The 24,191-nt window shown below is 36.3% G+C and overlaps 1 protein-coding gene across 2 annotated transcripts in view; it reads right to left on the bottom strand.

Annotated features, from left to right (window-relative positions):
- The window catches only part of KCNH7 (potassium voltage-gated channel subfamily H member 7), a gene marked incomplete at both ends in the record, with an annotated part of 421,921 nt that overhangs the window by 5,823 nt on the left and 391,907 nt on the right, over positions 1-24,191 (bottom strand). The window contains 4 exons of one of the 2 annotated variants that reach the window (XM_079783286.1): positions 7,131-7,299; positions 12,396-12,659; positions 20,560-20,635; positions 23,551-23,762. In XM_079783286.1, coding sequence (XP_079639412.1) covers positions 7,131-7,299; positions 12,396-12,659; positions 20,560-20,635; positions 23,551-23,762 — 721 coding nt within the window. Of the gene's footprint in view, positions 1-7,130; positions 7,300-12,395; positions 12,660-20,559; positions 20,660-23,550; positions 23,763-24,191 lie in introns of both variants that reach the window. The other variant, XM_079783285.1, reaches the window with a different exon arrangement.

The raw sequence follows: 24,191 nt of genomic DNA, 5'->3' as shown, positions 1-24,191 counted from the left end.
TGGGACTCACTTCACCTTCAAATGTGCTTATCAAACAAGTTTTATTTATCTAGGCTTGCTTCAAGAGCCTTACCTCACTGTGTCCAACAATTCTGAGCTATTATGTCATGAACTTTGGCCATTTCCAATCAGTTCCCTACCTTGAAAGGCCCAGACTCTAAAATCCTCTCAATATCCTACTTCTAATCCCCTTCTGAGATATCACTTAGGCTCTGTCAAGATGGTAGTCCCTTCCTGCAGTGATTTTGAATACTTGGTTTTGTTTCATTAACTGGTGATCATCTGATATTTTGGGTAGTTCAATGCAATGATTAAATGTTGCCCCCACCCCCCTCTGGCCCCATTCATATGTTGAAGCTCCAACCCCCAGTGTGATGGTATTAAAATGTGGTGCCTTTGGGAGGTGATTAGGTCATAAGGGTAGAGCCCTCATGAATGGGATTAATGCTCTTTTAAAAGATCCGAAAGAGCTTTCCTTTTTCTAATTGTGAGGACACAGGGAGAAACAATCATCTGTGAACCAGGAACCTAGCTCTCACCAGAAACAGAATCTTCTGGCACCTTGATCTTGGACTTCCCAGCCTCCGGAATTGTGAGAAATAAATATTTGCTGTATATAAGCCACCATTCTATGGTGTTTTTGTTATAGCAGCCTGGACAGACTAAGACATTCAATGAAGGGGAGCATTAGTGAAGAATTTCTTTACTATACATGGATTATATTTTCATGTCTTATGTCTAGGGTATACTGGCTTTATTGGAAAAGACTTCTACTGAGACAAAATAATCTGCTTTACTCAGGAGGAATAACAACAATTTTTAAAAGTCTAGCTTAGCCTTTAAAACAGAAAAGAACAACCCAGTTTTAAAACTTTTTTTGGTCAGTGAAGGGTACCAGAATATGCCACCCCAAAATATGCCATTTTGGCATACTGATTATTTTGAGTTGCAGGCACTTGAAAAACAGCAAATACAGGGAGAGGCTTTCTCTGAACCCCCATTATCTGCCTAAAAGCAGATTCCCCCAAATGAATTCACTTGTCATGAATCCCCTCCCTGGGAGTTTTAGCTACCAGGGAAGACTGACTCTTGTCACAGGAGAGGAGACTGGAAGTTCCACACCCAGGCAAACTTTGTCACAAACTATCGATACCTCCCATCTCTTTTCCTATGGTCTGTTCATCTTTCCTCAAAAGCATTCACTCTCCTCTAAGAGGCCTACGGCCTACATCCCCCTTCCCCTTGCTCTATTTTAAAATGGTATTTAATCTTAAATTCTAAGCCACCTTGGAAGTTACTCATTTTTCCTGGATATTTCCCAAATACACATGAGGTATACATGTTACTAAACATATGTTTGTTTCTCCCTTGTTAACTTGTCTTTTATTACAGGGGTCTCAGCTAAGAAGTCAGAGTAGAGGGAAAATTATTTTTCTTTCCCTACATCAGCAAACTGCACTGCTGTGTAAAATGAATGTTTTTATCCACTTATTCAAAGACTCACAATGCATCAGGCACTGTGTTAAGGAGGAAGGAGTAGAAAGGACATGATGACAAAAGAAAAGGACTCTGATCTGGGGTGCCTACTGGAGCTGACTACCTAAGATGGAAAAATGAAAGAAGTGCATAAAAAGCCACAACAGTAGGTGATGCAAGTGCTCAATACTATAATGAAGGCAACAGATAAATTGCTCTGGGTGTTCTGAAAGGGATAAAATAATTACTAAAAGCTCTACTCTCTAGGGCCTCCCCACTCAAAGTGTGGTCAAAGCTGGGAGCTAGTTAGAATGTGAATCTCCAGAACTACTGACTTAGAATCTGCATTTGAACAGGATCCCCAGGTGTTTTACATGCACTTTGAAGTTTGAGAAGCACTGCTTTGGGATCAAGTGTTAATGATTTCCCTAAATATGTAGCTTATCTATAGGCATAATATATAAGTACATAGGAATATTTCTTATATGAACCTTTACTGCAAATATAGTTTAATTGGCCATTAAAGCAGAAAAGCAACAGCAGCAAGGACATTTGAAGATACAACATTTAAGTTTGCTTTCATTGCATTATGTTCTTAATATGTGCATTTGGATGAGACAAATGGGGGTAGAAATTCATGGTTCTACATTTGAACAGAATGCTGAAGCTAAGTGGGATACACCCAACTCTAGAAAGTGCCCCAGGATTCTCACCTCACAAAGTTAAAGACTGAATTGGGTTGCCCTCTGCAAAATTTCTTTTGCCTTCTAGAGTAAAGTGGAGGAAAGAGGTTGTTGGAGATGGCAGTATAGTAAAAATGTAATATTTTGAATTTTATGTTTTAGGTTTCAAAGGGGCTAAGCTGAGTTAGGCAATAAAGTATTTGTGAAAATATTCAGAAATAGAAAGAAGTTAGTCAAAGGAAAAAAAGTATGTCTAAGGACATACAGATGCTGGGAATATATAAAAACAGATTTAATTGTTCTTTGGCTGTGGAAAAGTTTCTAATAATAACAATAATAGTAGTAGTAATAATAATAATTATTATTATAGTGTAAGAAAATAACAATTATTATTACTAACTAGAGTCCTGGTGCATAAAATTTGTGCATGGGGTGTGTGTCTCTCAGCCCAGCCTGCAACCGCTCCAATCTTGGACCCCTCGAGGGATGTCCGACTGCCCGTTTAGGCCCGATCCTGGTAGGGGGGGTCCCAGATTTAGGATTGGGCCTAAACGAGCAGTTGGACATCCCTCTCACAATCCAGGACTGCTGACTCCCAACTGCTTGCCTGTCTGCCTTCCTGATTGTCCCTAACCACTTCTGCCTGCCAGCCTGATCACCCCCTAACCACTCCCCTGCCAGCCTGATTGATGCCTAACTGCTCCCCTGCCAGCCTGATTGCCCCTAACTGCCCTCCCCTGCAGGCCTGGTCACCCCTAACTGCTCTCCCCTTCAGGCCTGCGCTCCCCCCCCCCAATTGCCCTTTCCTGCAGGCCCGGTCGCCCCCAACTTCCCTCCTCTGCCGGCCTGGTTACCCCTAACTGCCCTCCCTTGCAGGCTTGATCACCCCGAACTGCCCTCCCTTGCAGACCTGGTCCCTCCCAACTTCCCTCTCCTGCTGGCCATCTTGTGGTGGCCATCTTTTGTCCACATGGGGGCAGGATCTTTGACCACATGGGGGCAGCCATCTTGTGTGTTGGAGTGATGGTCAATTTGCATATGACTCTTTTATTAGGTAGGATAGAGGCCTGGTGCATGGGTGGGGGCCGGCTGGTTTGCTCTGAAGGATGTCCCGGATCAGGGTGGGGGTTCCCTTGGGACATGGGGAAGCCTGGGCATGGGGCCTATGGTGGTTTGCAGGCTTGCCATGCCCCTTGGCAACCCAAGCGGAGGCCCTGGTATCTGGGATTTATTTATCTTCTATAATTGAAACTTTGTAGCCTTGAGTGGAGGCCAGGGCCAGCCAGGGGGGCAGGAAGCTTGGCTTCCTCCATCGCTGCGGGCAACTCAAGCCTCCTGCTTGCTCCAGCTCCATGGCCACCACCATATTTTTTGGGTTAATTTGCATACTCACTCCTGATTGGCTGGTGGGCATGGCTTGTGGGCGTAGCCGAGGTCAGTTTGCATGTTTCTCTTTTATTAGATAGGATGGCAGTTGCAAACCCAATGGATCCTAGATATATTATCCTTAAAATTTTATACTTTCAGCCCTGGGATATATTAAAATCAAATGTTTTCAATAATCTTTGACAATGCTAACTGCAACAATTGGTACACATGATAAAGCAACAAAGGTGAACTATCAACTTTAGTTTTGAAGAAAGGTCAAATCAAGAAACACAGAATTACATGTAAAGTAGGAGAATAAACTAGACAAATAGCAATAATAGAACTGAAGGCCATTGTTAATCAAATTTTGCCTAAGAGCAAGTAGTGCACCTTTTATTTTGTTTAACAAATATGGTTTGCACATGTCCTGTCTTAGTCTTTACAATGGCATTGCAGAAAGAGTCAAAGAAACTGAAGAGATTTAAATGACTTGACCCAGTCACCCTGTAAGCAGTTAAGTAGAAGAATTATTATTACTTTAGGATAACTTAATTACAAGTACTTTGCAAGTAGTATGCTAAAGAACTCACTGCTAGCTCTGTCATTCATCTTATCATTCACTCACTTTTTAATTTACTAAACAAATTGAATATATACTTATGTCTTGGCAGTAAAGAAATGGGCAGTTATTTTCTTTCAGTCATAAGAATAGACGTTCAAGTTCATGCCACACACATCAATTCTGTATTATATGGTATATAGTCTTACATATTTTATAGATAAAATATCAAAGTGGCTTGGCATATATAGCAGGGAGAGAAAAACACAAATGTATTAAGTAACTAAATATGCTTCTCTATCCAATAAAAATTATTATGATAAGTTCTTACACTTTAATTAGGAATTACTGACTCTAAGTAAATGATAATCTGTTTTAATTTTCTCAGGTATGTTTCAATTTACAAAAATTTAATTTGACACTTTGGAATGAGATATGGACCTCAGCACCAGGCAATTTTAAAATCAATTCAATTTTATGGTAATGTATATGCGTGTGCACACACAATTTAATGTATTTACTATACTGTTTCAAACTGTTCGATTCTAGCATAAAAATTTTAAAAAAGCAATGCAAACAACAAACGGAATGGATAAAACACATAAAAATACTAATCAGATAGATAGTAAATAAGCAAGTAACACATATAGCAGAGGCAAAACTTAGAGGATGTTTTAAATATAGTTAATGTATAAATAAGTAGCAATTAGACATGGGCAGAATTCATAAATGTATTAAATACAGACAGTATGCAAGTAACCTGTAAGACATGCCAAAAATAGAACAGAAATATGATGTAGCAAAGCAGAGTGTAGCTGATACATAGAAAAAGATGGAAAGAACAAATTATTTTCATGTCACCTCTGGGCAGACACTTCCACCCCCAAATTGGATTACCCATTGGTGATGCAAAGTATAGGTTCATTCTGGCTTCACATATGCTTTGCCTACAAAAGGACTATAACCAGTTTGCTGTTCAGCAGGCTAATTACATGTGAGACACTTGGCCTTATATCCCTGTGATAGAGCAAGTGTGTGCCAATGGCACAGGGGACTTTTGTTGTTGTTGTTGTTCTGTGGAACCCTTTGTGCAAACTTCAACTCTGGGCCTAGTAACCACACCATCAGCAGAGAAGGCTGATGTGACAGATGGGAACATTGGGTAACTCAGGATCCAGGTACAGTGCTTGCACTTCATAGAAATATGTTAATTACTGCATCTGGCTCTGCTCATCTCTCAGTGTGTGTTTTAAATTGCTTTAGTAAATCCTGTTGTTAGGGGCAGTTAGAGATGAGCAGAGCGAGAACGATAGGCCAGGTGCAGAAACTCACTAGGGCAGAAAGCCCCGGATGGCTAGCAAGGGGCAAAACTTGGAAAACAAGAACGTCAGCCCCAGAATAACCTTTCCTCCCCAGCATATTGCTGGTCATGCAGTTTGGACCCCCTGCCTTTTCAGATAGCTAGTCATGCGGTTTAGAGTCCAGCACGTTATCTTCCTCCCTAAAGATAATATCTAGGTCTCAGTTGTATTTCAGCTCCAGCCCCAGAAAAGCAGCAAAACCAGACAAGTGATGCTGTGGCTGCCTTAAGACCAGCTACACTGACTAATGATGCCTTGCCTTGGCACCGACCTATCAGTGGAGACCCTGAAAGAGCACACCTGGAAAGCTAATGAATATTTTACCGAGACCCTCCCCTGAGGCCTCCCTTAAGATTTCCACCTGCACAAGAGAGCTACATATGCTCAGGATGAAGGGCCTGGGGCTTGCTCTCCCCTAGGGGAGCATGCCTGTGCCATCCCTCCCTCCTTCTTTCCTCTGAGGCAGGGATGGGGAAACTTTTTTCTGCCAAGGGCCATTTTGATATTTATAACATCATTCCAGGGCCATACAAAATTATCAACTTAAACATTCGCCTGCTATATTTGGTCAAACATTTAATTAACTCACTCCTAATGCCGTGGCAGGGCCAAACCAAATTATTTCACAGGCCTTATACTGCCCAAGGGCAGGACAATCCCCACCCCTGCAACCAGGGGAGCAATAGGCAGTGGTAGCTTGTCCTGGTCTAACCCCCTCAACCTGTCTCCAAGGCCCTCTTTTCTCTGACTTCTCAGTGAGCCAAAGCAGCCCAGCCTAGCCTCTCCTATTACTCCTTCTATGCCCTTCCTTGTTTCACTGTCCTAAGTATATTTTTGCTGAGGCCAATAAATTCTTACTTTGCTACAGTTTGTCTTTTGATTGAAATCTTTCCTTCAAGATGCCAAGAAACAAGGTCTCCTCGTCTCCCTAATAACACTGTGTTTGACTCATGAAGTTTCCCATTTGTGACCCCTAGAATACCTTGCCTGGTGATGTACCTGGGGTCTACCTTTAAATCAGTATAAAGTCCCACATGAACCACAACTACAGTAGCTATATCATACTCATTCATTCATTTTTTTTTCTGAGTCTTATTGACCAGTTTAATTTTAAAAGTCCATTTAGATTTGTGTTCAAGAGTTCCACCTTCCCAAAACCTAAATTAATTCCTCATTTTAAAAAAGTATAGATCAAAGATTGAAGAAAAATGGAGAGGATATGGGCTTCAACTCTGTGAGATTTTCAATTCAATCACATTTTAAACAAGTTGGCTAAATAAATGTTTAAATAATATTGTTGATGCTTTTAAAAAAATGTCATAACACATAACCAAGTTACCGGAAACAACCAAAAAGTATAAAAGAAGGATTAAAAGAGGAAGGGTATTTGTCAATAAGCTAAATATGAAACATTTCCTTAGGCAGTTGGTGTGGGTGATATACTAGTTTTATGGCAAGTAACAGAAAAGTAGGATTTACGTGGCCCAAAGTTCGGAGTGTTATAAATAAATGCTCTTTGCAACACAGATTAATAATTCTGTCAACTTTTAGTCTTATTTTAAATCAGTAAATGTAGAAGAAAAATATGAGATTGTGGCACAAGGAATTTGCTACTTACAAGGAGTAAAGCTAGACCCAACAAAGGGCTTGGTTATATCCTCTTTGCCCTGACATTGCTTATACCTGTTGAGTTGTTCTTGAAGCAAATCCAATCTTTGCTCCACTTCCCCATAAGTGAGGTCACTTTCGGTTTCAGAGATCCCCCAGGCAGTTTGCTGAGGTGCTGAGTGACTAGACTCATCCGCCTGAGTCTGGGCATTTTCTTGCTCCCAGCTTCTCGTGGCAGAGATATCTGTGGGAAATAGCAAGATAGATGTCAACTTCTTGGTGTGCCCATTGGCATTGGTAATGCAGAGACACCCACAATACAAGCAGGAAGGGATCTTAATGTTTAACCCAAAGACAGAGACCCAGAGTGACTCAGGGACCTCTCCAGGGACCACAACCAATTGCTAGCTCACCCTGACCCTGCTTGCCACCCCTCTCATCCATGTCCAGATGATTAAAAACAGGTAGCCAGTTTTGAATCTTAAATACAACTTTGTCTTCTGTTTGTGCTAAGAGTAAACAGGGATGGCCAACCCAAAGCTGGTTGGAGAGCAGTGATTTTGTGCTTTTATGTTTGGGAAGAAACAGCACCATTTGTTTGTAGTGCTTCACACTTGGGTTTAAGATTTTAGGGCTCTTTACCACGGGACAGTTTGCACACTTCACGATTCAGAGTGGGCCCAAGAGAGGAGCCATCGGCAAGAGCTGATATTCAGGGGGATTCCTTTAGTCAGGCTGACCCAACTCAATGTCAAGCCAAGAAACAATGAGCCATAAATGATGGGAACATTAAGTAAAGGTCCTCTAGTCCCATGACACTCTTTTAAGTTTCTCTGTCTCCTTGTGGCTCCTGCACTGTCCCTTAATAGTCACATCAACTTCCAATAGGTTTTCTGTGCCTTTTGTATTTAGCATATTTTTTTGTTACTAAACTTGAACACATATGACCAATCTATTCATGTCCTCTTTTCAAATGTTCTGTGTGTCTGTTATGTGCCATTCTGCTGAATGCAGAGGTATTAAAGACAAAGAAGACATAGGCCCTGATCCTGAGAAATCCAGTTTATCAAAGTTTTGAGCATTTTTCATACAGAGATTTGTTTTCTGAGCTTCTTTTAATTTACTCTTTCTTCTTCAATCTGTACTTGAAAGTTGTCAATATCTAAGAACAAATGTCTTTTTTCCTAATTTTTTGCTTTCGATGACTTTTGCTATGCTTTCTTACCCTCTACATTTTACATACCTTAGAGAAGGCTTAAAATGATTAAAATGTTAGAAAATAGCCCAGCTGGTTTGGCTCAGTGGATAGAGTGTCAGCCTGTGAACTGAAGGGTCCAGGTTCGATTCCAGTCAGGGGCACATGCTTGGGTTGCAGGCTTGATCCCCAATAGGGGCTGTGGAGGAGGCAGACGACCCATGATTCCCTCTCATCATTGATGTTTCTATCTCTCTCTCCCTTCCTATCTGAAATCAATAAAAATATATTTTTAAAAAAGGTATAAAATAAAACTCATGAAAAAATACTAGTGGAATTGGGAGTTCATTTTACAGGTAAAGAAGGAGCGACATTTCTTCCTCACTGGGAGAACTGATAGGAGGGAAAGATGATCTAAAGCAGGTTTTAATTTTCACAGTGCAACAGATTTGAATTAGAGGTAGTAATTTTGGTTTTATAGACTTTTTTTGACAGGGAACTATGATTAAACTCTGCATAAGTTATGTCAAGTTAAGGAATTTATATCCTTGGCTGATTAAAAAATAGATGAAAAGTAACTGATTTGGTGAGGATTAGCTATAATTTTAGAAATAGGGAACAGAATGTGTAGGACTTCGCAAAACCCCTTCCTTTCTTACAGTTTCTCCAAAGTACAGTCAGATAGCTCAAAAGCATACCTTTCTCCAAGTAGCAGGCAAAAGTCCTATATTGTTTTTTTCATGGTTTTTCTATCACTATCCTTTTATTACTGAATACACAGAACTTTCTCTAATAAGGTGCCTACAATTTCTGCTTCAATTGGCTGAAGTTATAACAAAGGGATTAGTATACTCAAGACAGCATTGGAAAAATCTCAGGTTAGGGTTGCCTGTTCTATTGAAATAGGTAGCAGACCTCAGAGAGCATGCTATGAATTCCAGAATGGTTTTTCATGATTAAGGCTTCCTTAGCCTATGAAATCCTGGTGTTTTGTTTTGTTTTTAAAAGCAACAGTATAAAAAGAAAAAAGAAAAAAAAGCAACAGTATATAATTTACTGAACTCCAAAAAATGAAAATAAGCATAAAAATATAAAATTCCTGCCCAGCTGGTGTGGCTCAGTGGTTGAGTGTCAACCTATAAACCAGGAGGTCATGGTTTGATTCCTGGTCAGAGCACATGCCTGGATTTCAGGCTAGATCCCCAATAGGGGGTGTGCAGGAGGCAGCTGATCAATGATTCTCTTTCATCTTTGCTGTTTCTATCTCTCTCTCCCTTTCCCTTCTTCTCTGAAATAAATAAAAATATAATTTAAAAAATATGAAATTCCTGGAGTTTTAACTAATATATCAGCAGATTTTCAGTGAAAAGTGTGACTTATTATTCACAGGTATGTCACTATTTAAAATAAAAAACAAAGATCTAATGTCCAACGGACTAGGTTTTCAATTTTGGAGTAGCAATGCCAAACAAACATTCAGAACACATATATTAATGGTATGGAGATGTCAATATTTGTCCCTGTCTAGCTGCTTGCTAGCTGTTTAATTTAGGAATTTAAAAAAAAGACAATAAGAACTGATAGAATGAAGTTACATATTTTGCTCAGAAGTTTTGTGCCGAGAAAGTGTACAGAATTTCTGCCTATGCTTAACAGGTCTCTCATTTTTAAATCATATATAATAAATTGATATTTAAAGAACAATGGTGGATCACATGGAATAAATTATGCAGGATTATATTTTTTCTTCAATGCTCAAAGAAAAAAAAACTGATTATGTCACTTAGAATAAACAAATAAAATGTAAACTTAGAGGCTTCCTCAATAATAATGTACTCTTTTATTAAAATCTAGATATGTATGGCGTGCCTATTTTAGCAGCAATATTAAAAAAAAAAGAGTTCAAGAGGGAAATCCTGCTTAGGTTCTTAATAAAAATGAACATATTTCTAAATATAGCTCAAAAAAAATTCTGCACTCGGTTGCCTTGGAAAATGTTGCTATAGTTGCAAGACACATTCCTGGAAATGGATAAACAGAAGGTAAACTTTCACTTTTCTCTGGATACACATTTTTCCTAGAGTCAACTTTTGACCTCAATCTAAGTATGATCAGAATCCGTTTCTTTTTCTGCTTGTTTGTTTCATTTTAGTTTTGCCTGAAAGGTGCTTTGCAGGACAAATGCCAGGAATGTGAGTGAGGAAAATTTCCTACTAATGAAAAATCTAAAAATTGTAGGGAGTTAGTGATTCAAACTGCAGCAGTTACAGGTGCACCCTACATGTTATTTAAATTCTCAAACATCCCATATTACTTCACCTTAAATAATCATTAGGGAATGAAATTTGCATTGGTTTAATAATTCTTTATTTGTTAATCATATTAACTAACCAGGTTAACTGTGTGTCACATTAATGTTATACAATATCAATTGTGTTTATTCAATTGACATGCATATTTAGCTATACATTTTTAAAGTAGTTATTTATTATTTGAATAAAGATTGCATTATATATTTTTGAAAATTAAAAATTTACAATATTAAAATTATTTGTTGGAATACTATTTTATTGTGCATGTAGAATAATTAAAAATAATTGGAAGAAGTGGCAAAGTAAAACATAAGATGAAGGGCATGAGAATTCACTGTCAGCAGAGGTATTATAAAGTTGAATAAAATCCCCAAAATATATCTTCAATAACTTGTCACTTGAGGCTCAAAATCAAGTGGTAAAAATCAAAATACAGTTTTTTTTAAAAGTCAGGCCTACATTAGGCTGACTTTTGGAGATAGTAGAGATGGTTTAGCAAGCTCTTCAGAACTTTTGACTTCCACAATACAACCTTTTTCTCTTTTTAGCACTTCCCAAAATTCGTTTTCATAAATAACTAAAATGGGGCATTTGGTAATGACATCTAATATTCCATTCTTCCACTGTGATAAATGAGGTACTATTTTCATCCACTTCATCAAGATTTTAGAGGGTCCAAAGAACATATTCTTAGCTTACTTCAATGTGGGGTCATTGCAAAAGCTGATTTGATAAGATAGGGAAAGTAGCTGTGGAAAAATGTAAAGCCTAAACGTCTGAGATTCAATAAAACTTTTATTGTAAAATATAGTCACTGCAAATAATGGTGACACTGATAGATAATATTTACTTTGTCCCATAATTTTGCTATTCTGCCAGTCTGAGAACATCCCATTTTTACCTTATTTCTGTTATATTCTTTTGACTTTGTGCTATGCTTTTGATATTTTTATATATGTAGGGATATATTCAATGATTAAAAGGTTAGAAAAATAAAACCTGTGAGAAAATACTAAACCTAATTGGCGATTGTATTTCAGAATAGATAATTTATGCTTGTTATCTTGTTAACAATTAGTTACTTAGAAAATATTATTCCTGCTTTAAAGATGTGCAAACTGAGTCTTAGTGGGATCTGTCAGTCACTTATCCTAAGTCTTAATGGGAACAAGTGACAGAGTTATGAATGGAACCCAAGTAATCTGAACCACATTATTCTTGCACCCACTTAATAGATAAATCTAACAAGCTCTGTAGATCTAGCTCCGGTTATTCTAAGCTAATTGTTCTTCCAAGTGATAGTTCACAAGTTTTTCTGAATTTCTCATCCTTTAGCATCAGATTTGCATTCATTATTACCTTTCTCATGCATATTTTCTGCAGCAAAACCCATATATTTGGGTATTTCTTTTGGCGGAGATGTTAAATAAATATATTCAAATGAGTTGGATCAAGAACATACTTTATTTAGAGGCATTTCACTCATTTTCTCGTAATTCCCAGTAAATAGAATTTTTTGGCACTCATTGTAGTGTTATTGCATTGGCCTTTCATGTTATAAGCCATCAGGGCTCCACATGTTATTACATTAAGTCTGACTGGTCATAAAAAAACAAAACAAACAAAAAAACCTCTCATGCTTGGGAATAATTACCACTATTCCAGAATGGTACAAACGATTTGTAGATGATCTGCGATTTGAACTCTTTGCAAATATGTTATGAAATAGCAAAAGATTAGAGAAACATGTGTTAGTACAGTTATTTGTGAAAAATCGCCTTTTTATGATGAGCACCAAAGATAGACAACCTGATTCCCGAGAAACTTGATTACCTTTGCAAGAGTGACTTCTTTTATCTATGTGAATTCTTCCTGATGTGGGCATTATTTCTTTAAAATTGAGTCCAGTTGCTTTCCCTATGCCTGGCGGGGAATCTACTATTCCTGAGAAGAGAGGCTTTTGCTCATCGTCAATGGAGGAGATGAAAGATGAAGATCTGCTTTTTTTCTCTTCGGTGTGTTTTTTGGAACTCTGATAATTTCTTATGGTGTCTCCAGAATCTTCAGCATCATTTGTACTGTTTCCTTTCCCAAAATCTATCAAGGAAAGTTATTTTATAGAAGATAATTAAATATGACACTCTATGAACATTACACTACTTATACACCAACGACCTTTTCAATAGTGATGTTCTTTGAATAACTTAATTTCTATAAAATCACCAGAAAAGTTATTCTTTCTCTTTTTTTTTCTGTTAAATGTGTAGCTAATTAAGCAGACTTTTTCTTAATTCAGGAAATATTAGATTATCCTAATGAAATCCATGATTAATTTTAAAATTAAAAGATTATCTGGATAGTAATAATATTTTATTTCAGGGAAAAGTAGCACTGTAAGATAACTTGCAATCTTATGCCTGCTCAACAGTTATTTGTATTCTTGAAATCTGGTGCATTACCTCTTAAGGAAATAAAAAGGGAGGAGAAATGTGCCCCAATTCTAAAATACCAGCACTATGCAGCTTGTCATTTGTTTTTAAATTTCACGCCCTGGCATCTGTAGAGACCTTCATACATTGCAAAGGTCCAAACTGGAAGTTCTTGGGCTAAAGGCTGGCAAGCTGAATTTCAACTGTAGACATCAATGTAATGGCCTTGGAATTCTGGATAGTTTGTTTGTGTAGCATGTTACAAAGAATATAAAGCTAAATACAGTAATTAAGATGGGTTTACCAATTACATTATAGCCAGTAGTGCCTATTAACTGTTTTATGCAGAAATATCAGGATAATTTCAGCCCTTAAGGTTGTGTTAGAATGTACGTCAGCAAGAAAAACTCAAAGAGACAAATACCAGAGGTTGTTTCCATTAGTTTCCTGGGGAGACAGTATAATTCTCCATCTGGTTACTGCTAATAACTAACCAACATACTCTAGAAGGAATATCACTTTCTAGAGAAATGGCGAGACTGTGTCTCCATCTATGCTCTGACTGGTTGTGCTTGCTTTGTTTGTTATAGAAAGCCAAAGGAACTGATTTAAGGCCACTCCAGAGAAACTTCCAATTGTTTTTTAAAATTCCCATATAACATAGAAATTAGAGATTTTTTCTTTATTTTTTAAAAAATCCATAATTTAAAATATGAGAAGCCAGAAAGAAACCCAGTGTAAAAATGGATAGAGTTAAAAAGTCAGCCTCATGTAAACTTGTTATTAAGGAGTTAATGTTCTGTCAATTGAAGTTAAATATAACAAAAGGGGATAGCTCAATTTATTGTCCTGAGAATTCACACTTGCGCAATGACTTCATTTTTGCTGAGAAGACCACAGACGTTTCCGAGCTCAAGCACTGAAGACATCATTGATCACTCAGTGTCACTTATGTTTCTCTACTCAACCACTAATCTAATTGTTGTAAGTATTTCGATCAGCTCTTCCTACACAAACCCTCTTTCCTCCAGAGTCACTGACACAGCCTCTTCAAGCTTCTGAACTTCATTCTTGTCATTTCTTCCTGTTTTCTTTGATTGTTAACTTCTCCCCTCCTGAAAATTTGATCAACTATTCCCCACTTTATGAATATATAATTTTGTTCCTCAAGAAATAATAGTTTCCAATTTTATGTTGATAGATTTTTTTTAAAAAAAGAAAAGCTTCACGTTTCTAAATTATCCTCACACCTGCCAAGTGCATTGCATCAGTTTGCTGATGCTAAGTAAACCTTTGTGCAGTTTGACCATCATGGGGGTTTGAATTAGCTTTTCTTTTAAACATCTTCAGGGAATCTTTTCTGGCAGAATCAAATGCAAACTGATTTAACCATTCATTAATTTGGCTCTAATCTAAGTATGAAAATGCTAACAGTAATATGTGTGCTGAATGTAGCTTAAAAATATTGAATCACTTTGTCTCTTTGGCTTGAGAGGTCTTGGAAGGCCTCTGTAGCTTTTTAAATCCTCACACATCACTGGTAAAATGTCCTTGTTGGACTTGCTACATGAACCTCAGTTTTTACTAATTTATGGTCTAATTCTGGATGCTTAGGGATAAATTCATCAGTTAACATGTATTGTTAAATTGAATTGTAATTTGCTGGTTTCCACTCAGGATAAGTATTCACAAAATGTCGTGAATGAGGGATTATTATTTAGTTCTATAGTGAAATGGAGATTACTTCATGTTCTTGGTATCTAAATCCTTTAGCAAAAAATTCCATGTAAAAGCAGGAACATGAAAGAAGAAGAAAACGTTTGATATCTTTGAATTGTTCCACTACTTAAGGAGAATTACTCCACCTTTATTTCCATGTTCCTTGCCACCTGACAGTCAGCCAAGCTGCCTCCCGGAACGCAGGCCATCTGAACGGTTTCTTTGATGCAGCCTGTCTGCAACAACAATTTTGTATTCCCTACCAAATAAATCACAGCTTCATCTTCTATCATTTACAATGAAAGTGGAAATGACAATCTATTTGTGGCTTAAAAATAGAAACTGCTCAGGCTGAGGCTGGAGGTTGGCTGATGGAATACATGAAATTGGGCTGAAATGCCTTCTAATGAGCTTCCAGGTACTTCTAGATTTTGATGGACTATTTCATATTATTAGGTACCACGTAGAAATATTGTTCTGAGGGCATTAATCTGAAAGTGTTTAATATTTTCCCCTTTGCTAGCAGTGAGATTGTCTAATCACTTGTTACCATCATTTTGCAAAGCAATTTTTTTGCCTGTTTAGTTAAAGCCTCAAAGTTGCTTTCTGATTTAGATGACTGAAAACTTAAAAAAAAATCTTTTGTTTCTGCAGGCTGACAGTTCATCTCCTTTCTCTTCTTCATAGGACACAATTCTAAAGCATTTTGTGATTGGTCCTGTGGTGTCTCTCTGTGTTCAGAATGACTCGAACAGCACAGAAAAAGAGTGTCCAGATGGAGTCTTTCTCTCAGATTAATTACCATTTTTATTTGTCAGACCCAACAGATAGATCAACTTTTGGACAAAGAGAGACATTTAATGCTCTCTTTCAGCATCTGAATTTTAGATTTCTTACTGGTAGCAATTTTGAAAAAAACAGCATTTTCCAGGCAGATGCATTTTAAAAATTGATTGCATTGGAAAATTGACCTCTAAAATATATTGTTTCCTTAGATTTAAAGTACCTTAGTTTCTGTCTAGTTTCAAAGAATGAAGACTAGTATCCTTTTTCTGTACAAATAAAAGATGAAAAATTTAAAAGCATCTTAAAAATTGAAATCAAGATACACTTATATACTAGTACTGCTGAAATGGATGAGAGATAATCACTATTTGTTATTAGAGAAGATATTCCAGAGATGCCAAAGTATAATACCAATATATTAAAATGCTTAATTTAATAAAATTATAATTATACTTATGCATATTCTCCAAAAATAAGTTTAACAATGTATATATTTATTCCTTACTTCAATAACTTTCATAGATGTTATTTTATTTTGGAGAAACACTTTCAAAGCATACTGACTTTTGGATGACCCTGTGAAATCATTAAGCCACTATTACAAAGAGAGAAAGTTTATTCCTAAATAAATGAAATTCCAGGTGTGATGAGCTCAAGATATTTCCACTCTCATTTTTTGGGACAGTACATGTTTTCAGTTGAAATATATAGAAGTGCCTGCAGACTATTTCAAATATTTGGTCACAAAAACGCTATTGGTAAAATATGTGTGTGTGTGTGTGTGTGTGTGTGTGTGTGTGTGTGTGTGTGTGTGTGTGAAGTTCATGTGCCATTATACAGGGTGGAGCATACATTCTATTGTATTAATATATTATCTATGTTATAAAATGTAAACAATATAAAATTTTAAAACAAATATTCCCCGAAACCCAATGGGTCATATTGGCACACTCTGAGGTATGCACAATCCGATCTAACTCTGTAGACTCCTTAGAGACTATTTTCAACATGTTCCTACTGGCTAACCTCATTTACTTCTATTCTACCCAACCATATTATCAATGCTCATGTCCACTCAATAGGTCATTGAAGATTTATTTTTATTTTCCATTATCTGTAACAATAGCTTTTTATTTCTATCTCAAGAAATATAGCACCTCCTGGTACAATGACCCTAGTCAAATTAGGAAGGTCCTGAGCACCTCCATGCCAGAATTTAGGAAAGAAGGAGAACTACTAGATGATACCTTAAAAAATACAAGGTGTCCGCCCTGGTCAGGTGGCTCAGTTGGTTAGAGTGTCCTCCTGTACACCAAAAATTGGCACATTCAATTGCTGGTCAGGGCACGATGGGTGGCAACTGATTGATGTTTTTCACATCAATGTTTCTCTCCATCTCATTCTCTCTATCTCCCTCTCCCTTCCTCTCTAAAATCAATAAAAATATATTAAAAAACATACCTTCGGGTGAAGATTAAAAAAAAATACAAGGGGTCCTCAAATTCAGAACTGAACTTATGGCTCTTTCCTGTCAGGAAATGATTTTCTTTTTCTAGAAAAAATGTTAAGCTCATAAGGACAAACCACTTTCATCAACATATTCATTTTAAGAGAGAAGTGATTCAATACGTTAAGCTTCTATTTGTTCAAATCAACTTGCTAGAGATTCTCTTTATACCTATTCTTTTAATATATATATATATATATATATATATATATATATATATATATATGTATGTATTAATGTAAGCTCCTTAGCATCATGTGTTAGACAAGATTGGAAGGGGATGGGGAGAGATGAGGATTGAAGCCCAAACAGTTTCAGTGCCTAGTTGAATAGGTATGTAGTGAAGTAGTGTAGGACTCACTCTCTGTCAGTTTCCAATGCCCAACCATGTGTTCTTACCTTGATGCCTCTGCTGATCAACTCATAGTCAGTGTTCTTTGATGTCTACTTTCAAGGTATTGGTTCACATGAGCAGTAAACTAACTCTAAAATAATCAATGCTTTTCATAGATAGCTTTCAATTTGTGTAGCCCCATATCATTTAGCATCAATTATTTTCTGAAAGGTTTTTATTCTTAGAGTTTGTTTTCTCTTAGATATTGATTCTACATCAAGAAGTATAGAATGGGTGGCCACCTTCAGAGCATTAGATTGGGGTGACAAGGACTAAATTACTTTCAGCAACTTTTACACTTCTCTACAGTAGCATGGAGTCCTGAAGACTAGACTAGGCTCTCAGGCTCTGGATAAATAAAGTTCATTATGTGTTCATATTAACCAAATTGTGCTTACTCACTGAAACACCAGGAAATGTCAAAGAGCTACAGGAAGCCAGGCAAAACCCTTACTATCTACACGTTGTACAAAATAATGTCATAGACTAAGCCTGTGATTAGGGAAAAAGTTTTCAGGATCAATAGAAATGTCTAGTTGCATGAGCACAGTGTAAATTGTGCATGTTCTCAGAATATAAAATCAAAACAAGATTAAGAGGAGGTTTAATAAATTTTCAACTCTTTGGGGTTCATTATAATATGAAAAACATGATCAAGCTGCTCTTCATTTCCAGCAAGATCAAAATAAGAGATGAACTTCAGGATAAAGAATTTAGATTAAGTCTATAGAAGAGCAACTTGACAGTAATGGTTCTGATTTTAGAAAAAGTCAACAAGAGAATAATGAAGGACATTGAAGAAATAAATTATCACCTATCTGTGAGTGATTTATTATTCCGTAATCAGCCACAGGATCCAACAATTATCTTAATTCAACAAATATTCATCAATTCTTTTTTGCTAAAGGAACTTATAGTTTGGTAGAGAAAAAGGACAAATATACCAATAACTACTGTACAGAGCAGTTTTTGGCAATATACAAGAGGCAAGTGCCTTGGGAATTCTTAAGAGAAAGGATAACTTTATATTTGTGGAAATCAAGAAAGAATTTATGTTGAATATGTCTTTAGAGATTAACTGACAAAAAAATGTAATGTTAGTGGATGAAAAAGTGTGTGTTGTGGTTGCATGTGTGTGTGTGTGTTTGAGGACAGGGAGGAAACATCCAATTAAGGTAATAATATAAGCAAAAACAACACAGAAACAATTTACATGGACAAGAGGGCAGTTTAGTTCACTTGAAATATAGAACTAATTTATGCTAGTAGATGAGCTTCCCTTGGGCAAGAATTCAGAGAGAAGAGGGGCAAGAAAAGAACTTGGATTAAGAAAGCAAAAGGAGGAAGAGAATCAAAAGAAAGATGCATAAATTTTATTGATTCATTAATTTTTTCAACAAATACTTGTTGAACTCTTATTATGTGGCAAGCACTGAAAGGTGACTAAATATTTACTACCTTCATGGGGCTTATGATCTAGAGGCACACAATATCTATGAAATAATGATGCAAATAAACAAAGTACAACTGGAATGTTGCAAAAGAGAAGAGCTGATCGTGGAAGGCCAGGTTAAGTAGTGATAGAATGGGTGGTATCAGATAAGACTGAAGAGGTAGACATAGACCACCTATTAAGAATTTAGGAAATTTAGAGGGATTTAAATAAGTGGGTGACATAAACTTAACTACATTTAGAAAAAAATTCACCAGTTGTCCAGTGTGGAGAATAAATCAGAGAGAGTCAAGGTGAGTTGGGATGCTATTTCAGTATTGCAGGTGACAGATTATGATAGTTTGACTCAGAGTTGTGGCCATGAAGATGGAAAGAAGTAAACCAAAAAGGACCTAGTTTGATGACTAAATGGGGATGTATTGGAGGTAGCAATAATAAGACTTGTTGCCAGAGCTGATGGAGAGGTTGAGAGAAAGTTGGGGTCTAGATGGCTATTTGGCTGTGCAGTTGATTGAATGGAGGTGCCATTGAGAGACATAGCAACTGATAGAGAGACAGGTTTCCAGGTGGACATTGTGAGTTCAGTTTAGGAAATCTTGAGTTTGAGCTGCCTTTGAGCTCTCAAGTTGATGGTTTAATAAGCAGTTGGGTATATGAAGTTGAAGCTTAGATGGTCTTGGATTAAATATGCACACTTCCTATGTGCGAATATCATAAAACTGTAAGCATAAACATAGAATTAGAAGAGAAGAGGGCCTAGGGCCATGCCTTGAGAAACTCTAATAACTAATGGCCAAGTTTAAAAGATAATAATTTTGTGACTATCTTCAAAGCATTACTGAGAGTAGGAGGAAAACAGGAAGAATGCAAAGTCACAGATGCCAAGAGAGAAATACACAACAAGAAGAAGGGAATTGGTTCACTGTGATTCTGCTGAGCGGTCAAATAAGGTGAAGTCTGGAATGTGTGATGGATCAGCATGAGGCAAGAGTGGAGGCTTCTTCAGGTAAGCCTTCTCCCATCTGCCCAGGCACAATTAGAAGTATCTTCATTTGGCTTCCCACTGAGGTTTGCGTACTCTGGTTACAGCATCTAGTATTTATATTTAAAATAATAGAGGGTTTATCATCTTTCTTCCTCAGGAGGACAAGGGCTGTTTTACACCATTTGTTTCTCAGAGATGGAGTAGCGCTTTAAAAATATGAAATGTTAAATGTATATTTGTTGTATTTATGAGTAAAACATAAAGAGTAGTTAAAAGGACAGAAAATTCTAGAGAGGACTAAGAATGACAAGTACCTCAGAGAATACCATCTTCATGCATGTCCTGCATGTGTGAAGACTAAGCACTGAGCCTGTAAGAAGACTCTTCTCTCCAGAACACTCTGTTCAGAATTCTGAGGCATAGTTATTCAGCTGTTATTAATTGGCCTCTTTTTTAAAAATATAAAACAAAAACCACACTCTGCACTATTTCTCTATTTGTGATGTCCTTGTAGATACTATTATCAGATGGCTTTGTTGAGTGACATTGCTGAGAGCTGCCAATCAGGAACCATATCATTAGCTACTGAATAAAAGCAAAGAATTTGCCTTCCTAAAACCTGAATAAAGTTTCCCTTTGACATCAGAAGTATAATGAGCAATTAAGTAAAAAGAGCTAATAACCACATGCTCTACAGTTGAACTTTATAAATAGAATGAATTACCTGTCTCTCCTTCACTATCAAATGATAAATTCCTTCTTCGTAGTTTACAGTTGTCTCCTTCAGAGTCATTCATGGACTGTGATCGTAGTAAGAGATCAGCCTTTGTTAATAGAGCATGAAGATAAAAATAGAAGATTATTCAATTTAAACAATGTATTATCAGTAAACTCTTCACTATTTCATATGATTTCAACCATTGTGAGACTTAATTATTAGTCTGTAGGCAAACAGCCTTGATGGTTTGCTTAATGATTGTCTCTAAATTATAACGTAGACAGATAGAATCATTCTAATCATTTCCCATTTCCATCATATGCAAAATTATAGTTTTAGAAGTTATTTATCAGAAATGTTTGGGGATGATGTTGACAACATTTAGAGACTATGTTCCTTCATGTGGAATGTATTTTATGTAACTTGGTAAAGTTAAAATAAAACAATAACAATTTTTAAAATCCTTGCAGAATGTGTATTACTTCAGAGAAAACAAAGAGTGAATTAATTATAATTAGCTGTGCTGTTTAAACTGCATGGTAATGATTAGAAGGTGGTATAGTTACACAATGGAATACTACTCAGCCACAAAAGAAGAATAAAATCTTACCCTTTTTGATAGCATTGATTAAAATAAACCAGTCAGAGAAAGACAAGTACTATCTGATTTCACTTATATGTGAAATCTAGTACCCTAGTGACCTTAAAAATCAAGCTAAAAAGTTTTTGCACAGCAAAGAAATTCATCAAGAAAATGAAAAAAAAACAAAAACACAACCCAATTGAATAGGAGAACATATTCACCAATGATACATTCTATAAGGGGTTAATAGCCAAAATTTATAAAGAACTTATACAACTCAACCCCAAGAAAACAAACAATCCAATTATATCCAATTATAAAATGAACAGAGGACCTGAAAAGATAATTCTCCAAAGAGAACATACTGATAACCAATATATATACTGTATAAAAAGATGCTCAATGTCACTAATTGTCAGAGAAATGCAGATTAAAACTACAGTGAGATATCACCTCACATTTTCCAGAATAGCTATCATCAATAAATCAATAAACAACAAATGTTGACAAGGATTGAAGAAAATGGAACTATTGTGCACTATTGGTGGGATTGCAAATTGGTGTAGCAACTATAGAAACAGTATGGAGGTTCCTCAAAAGACTAAAAATAAAAGTACCTTATGACCCAGCAATTATGCTTCTGGGTTATATGTTCAAAGAAATCCAAAACACTAATTGGAAAACATATACGCACCCCTAGTTTCATTGCAGTGTTATTCACAGTAGTCAAGATATGGAAGCAAACCAAGTGCCCATTAATGGACAAATGGATAAAGAAGTGGTGGGTCCAGATGGTGTTGCTCAATGGTTGAGCATCTACCCATGCACTAGGAGCTCACTGGTTCAATTCCCAGTCAGGGCACATGCCCAGGCTTTGGGCTCAATCCCCAGCAGGGGACATGCAGGAGGCAGCAGATCAATGTTGATGTTTCTCTCATTGATGTATCTATCTCTCTCCTTCCTTCCTCTCTCTCTAAAATCAATAAAAACATATTTTTAAAAAAGTGGTGGTACATATGTACAATGGAATGTTACTTGGCCATAAAAAAGAATCTTGCTATTTGGGACAATATGGATGAACTTAGAGGGTATTATGCTAAGTAAAATAAGCCAGTCAGAGAAAGACAAATACCATATAATTTCACCTATATGTAGAATCTAAAGAACAAAATAAACAAACAGAACACAAACAGACTCAGATATAGAGAAAAAACTGAGGGTTGCTAGATGAGAAGAGGGTTGGGTATTCCAGTGAAAAAGGTGAAGGGAGTTAGAAGTACAAAATAGTGAAAAAGGAAAAGGTATGTAATGTACAGTATAAGAAATACAGTCAATGATATTGTGATAACTATGCATGGTGCCAGGTAGGTACTAGAATTATCAGGAGCATCACTTTGTAAATTGTATAATTATCTAAACATTATGCTGTATACCTGAAACTAATAATAAAATAATATTGAATGTCAACTGTAATTTAAAAAAATTTTAAGTCTCTCACAGTACATGGGACTGACTGTAACTCCAGGAAGAATTAAATCTACCATCTTTTACCTAACTATTGACTTGAGGATCTTTATTTCCAGAGAGTATATAGTTAGCATTAAAATACATTGGCAAGTTTCCAAAGCCCAACATTTTATTTCTGGCCAAAAAAATATTTAGGATTGGAGTTGGGATTACAGGGTTTTTTTTGGAGGGGGGAGGATGGAGGAATAACCTAATAATAAATTGTGAGCTGTTATATAAGTTCTATATTCTTAAAACAGTGGTAGATCATAAGGATGTATGTTCATAGTGGATGAGAGTGAGAGATATAAGAGCTACACTCTCAAAACTCATTTAAAAAGATTTTATGTAAAATCATTTAAAATATTTTTATTAGACTATATGCTATTCATTCTGAAGCACTAATTTTGATGCAGGTATAAGCCTGGTTAATTTTTACCTATGTGATTTGGTAATTGTGTTAAATATGAATATAAAGTAAAATAAGTTTACTTTTTATTAAAAATACATTACTAACCAATGTCTGGTGTAAATAATAGCTGAGAGAATATTCAACCTCTATATAAGATAAATTTGGTTAGGGAATTTTCAATACTCTAGAATCACCAATTTCTTAAAAATAGTTGTCCAATATAAGCCAAGGCTATTTTATATCAAGTATGCCACCTAAGAGTTCCTACGAGGTCAGATTTAATTGACGTACTTAGAGTTATTTAATATATTTGAAAGTAATTAGACTAAATTCATTCCCTATAATTTAGAAATTCAATATTAAGTTGGCTTTTTCTTTCAAATATTCAGAATTGGTAAAGTTTTGTTACATATTTTGCTTGACCTTTCAGAGGTATTTGAGCAATCCAAGAATAAAATAAAATGTCAAAAGCACAAGAAATAAGCACACAGTTCACAGATACCTTTGCACTCTCATGTCTTAGGTTGAAGGTCAACTCTAGGTTTGTGAGAAAGTGATCAGAAAACTCAGGATACATATCCAGAACCTCTAACAAGTCTTCTCTCTGGATCTTATGCAAATCACAGTATGTGAGAGCTCTTACATCTGCGTTAGACTTTCCAGGTTTGGCATAAAGATGAACCATTTCTCCAAATATATCGTTTTTCCCTTTAAAAAAGAAAAAAAAAACGAATTAAAGAAATCTGAATTTAATGTTGTTTTTTGTTTGTTTGTTTGTGTTTGTAAAAGTAGAAGGGAACCACTGACTAATCTCTGAATTAAAGATTTCAAATATAAAACCCCATGGCCAACAGACTCTTGGGTAGTCACCTCATAGTAACTAGTTTGTTTGCTGAGTAGAATTTGCCTCTTAGTGCACTGGTCCTAGTATAAACCCAAGTACTTTCTTGTTTTGATTCTTTGGCTAAACAACTAGGAAGTAGCAAATATGGACTTAGTCTGCTATCCCCACATTGCTAAAAAAGGTCCTTGTCATATAGGTGTGGTCTGATTTTGTCAATGCAGAAATATGAGAACGGCTGTGTGAGTCAGACTCATGAACTTTCTATCTCAGGGTGGTCTCTGTAGGAGATGCCA

Source organism: Cnephaeus nilssonii (genome assembly GCF_951640355.1).
Source record: "Cnephaeus nilssonii genome assembly, chromosome: 10".
NCBI lineage: Eukaryota > Metazoa > Chordata > Mammalia > Chiroptera > Vespertilionidae > Cnephaeus > Cnephaeus nilssonii.
Note: the sequence above shows the minus strand (reverse complement) of the source record. Positions and strands in the feature narration are given on the sequence as shown.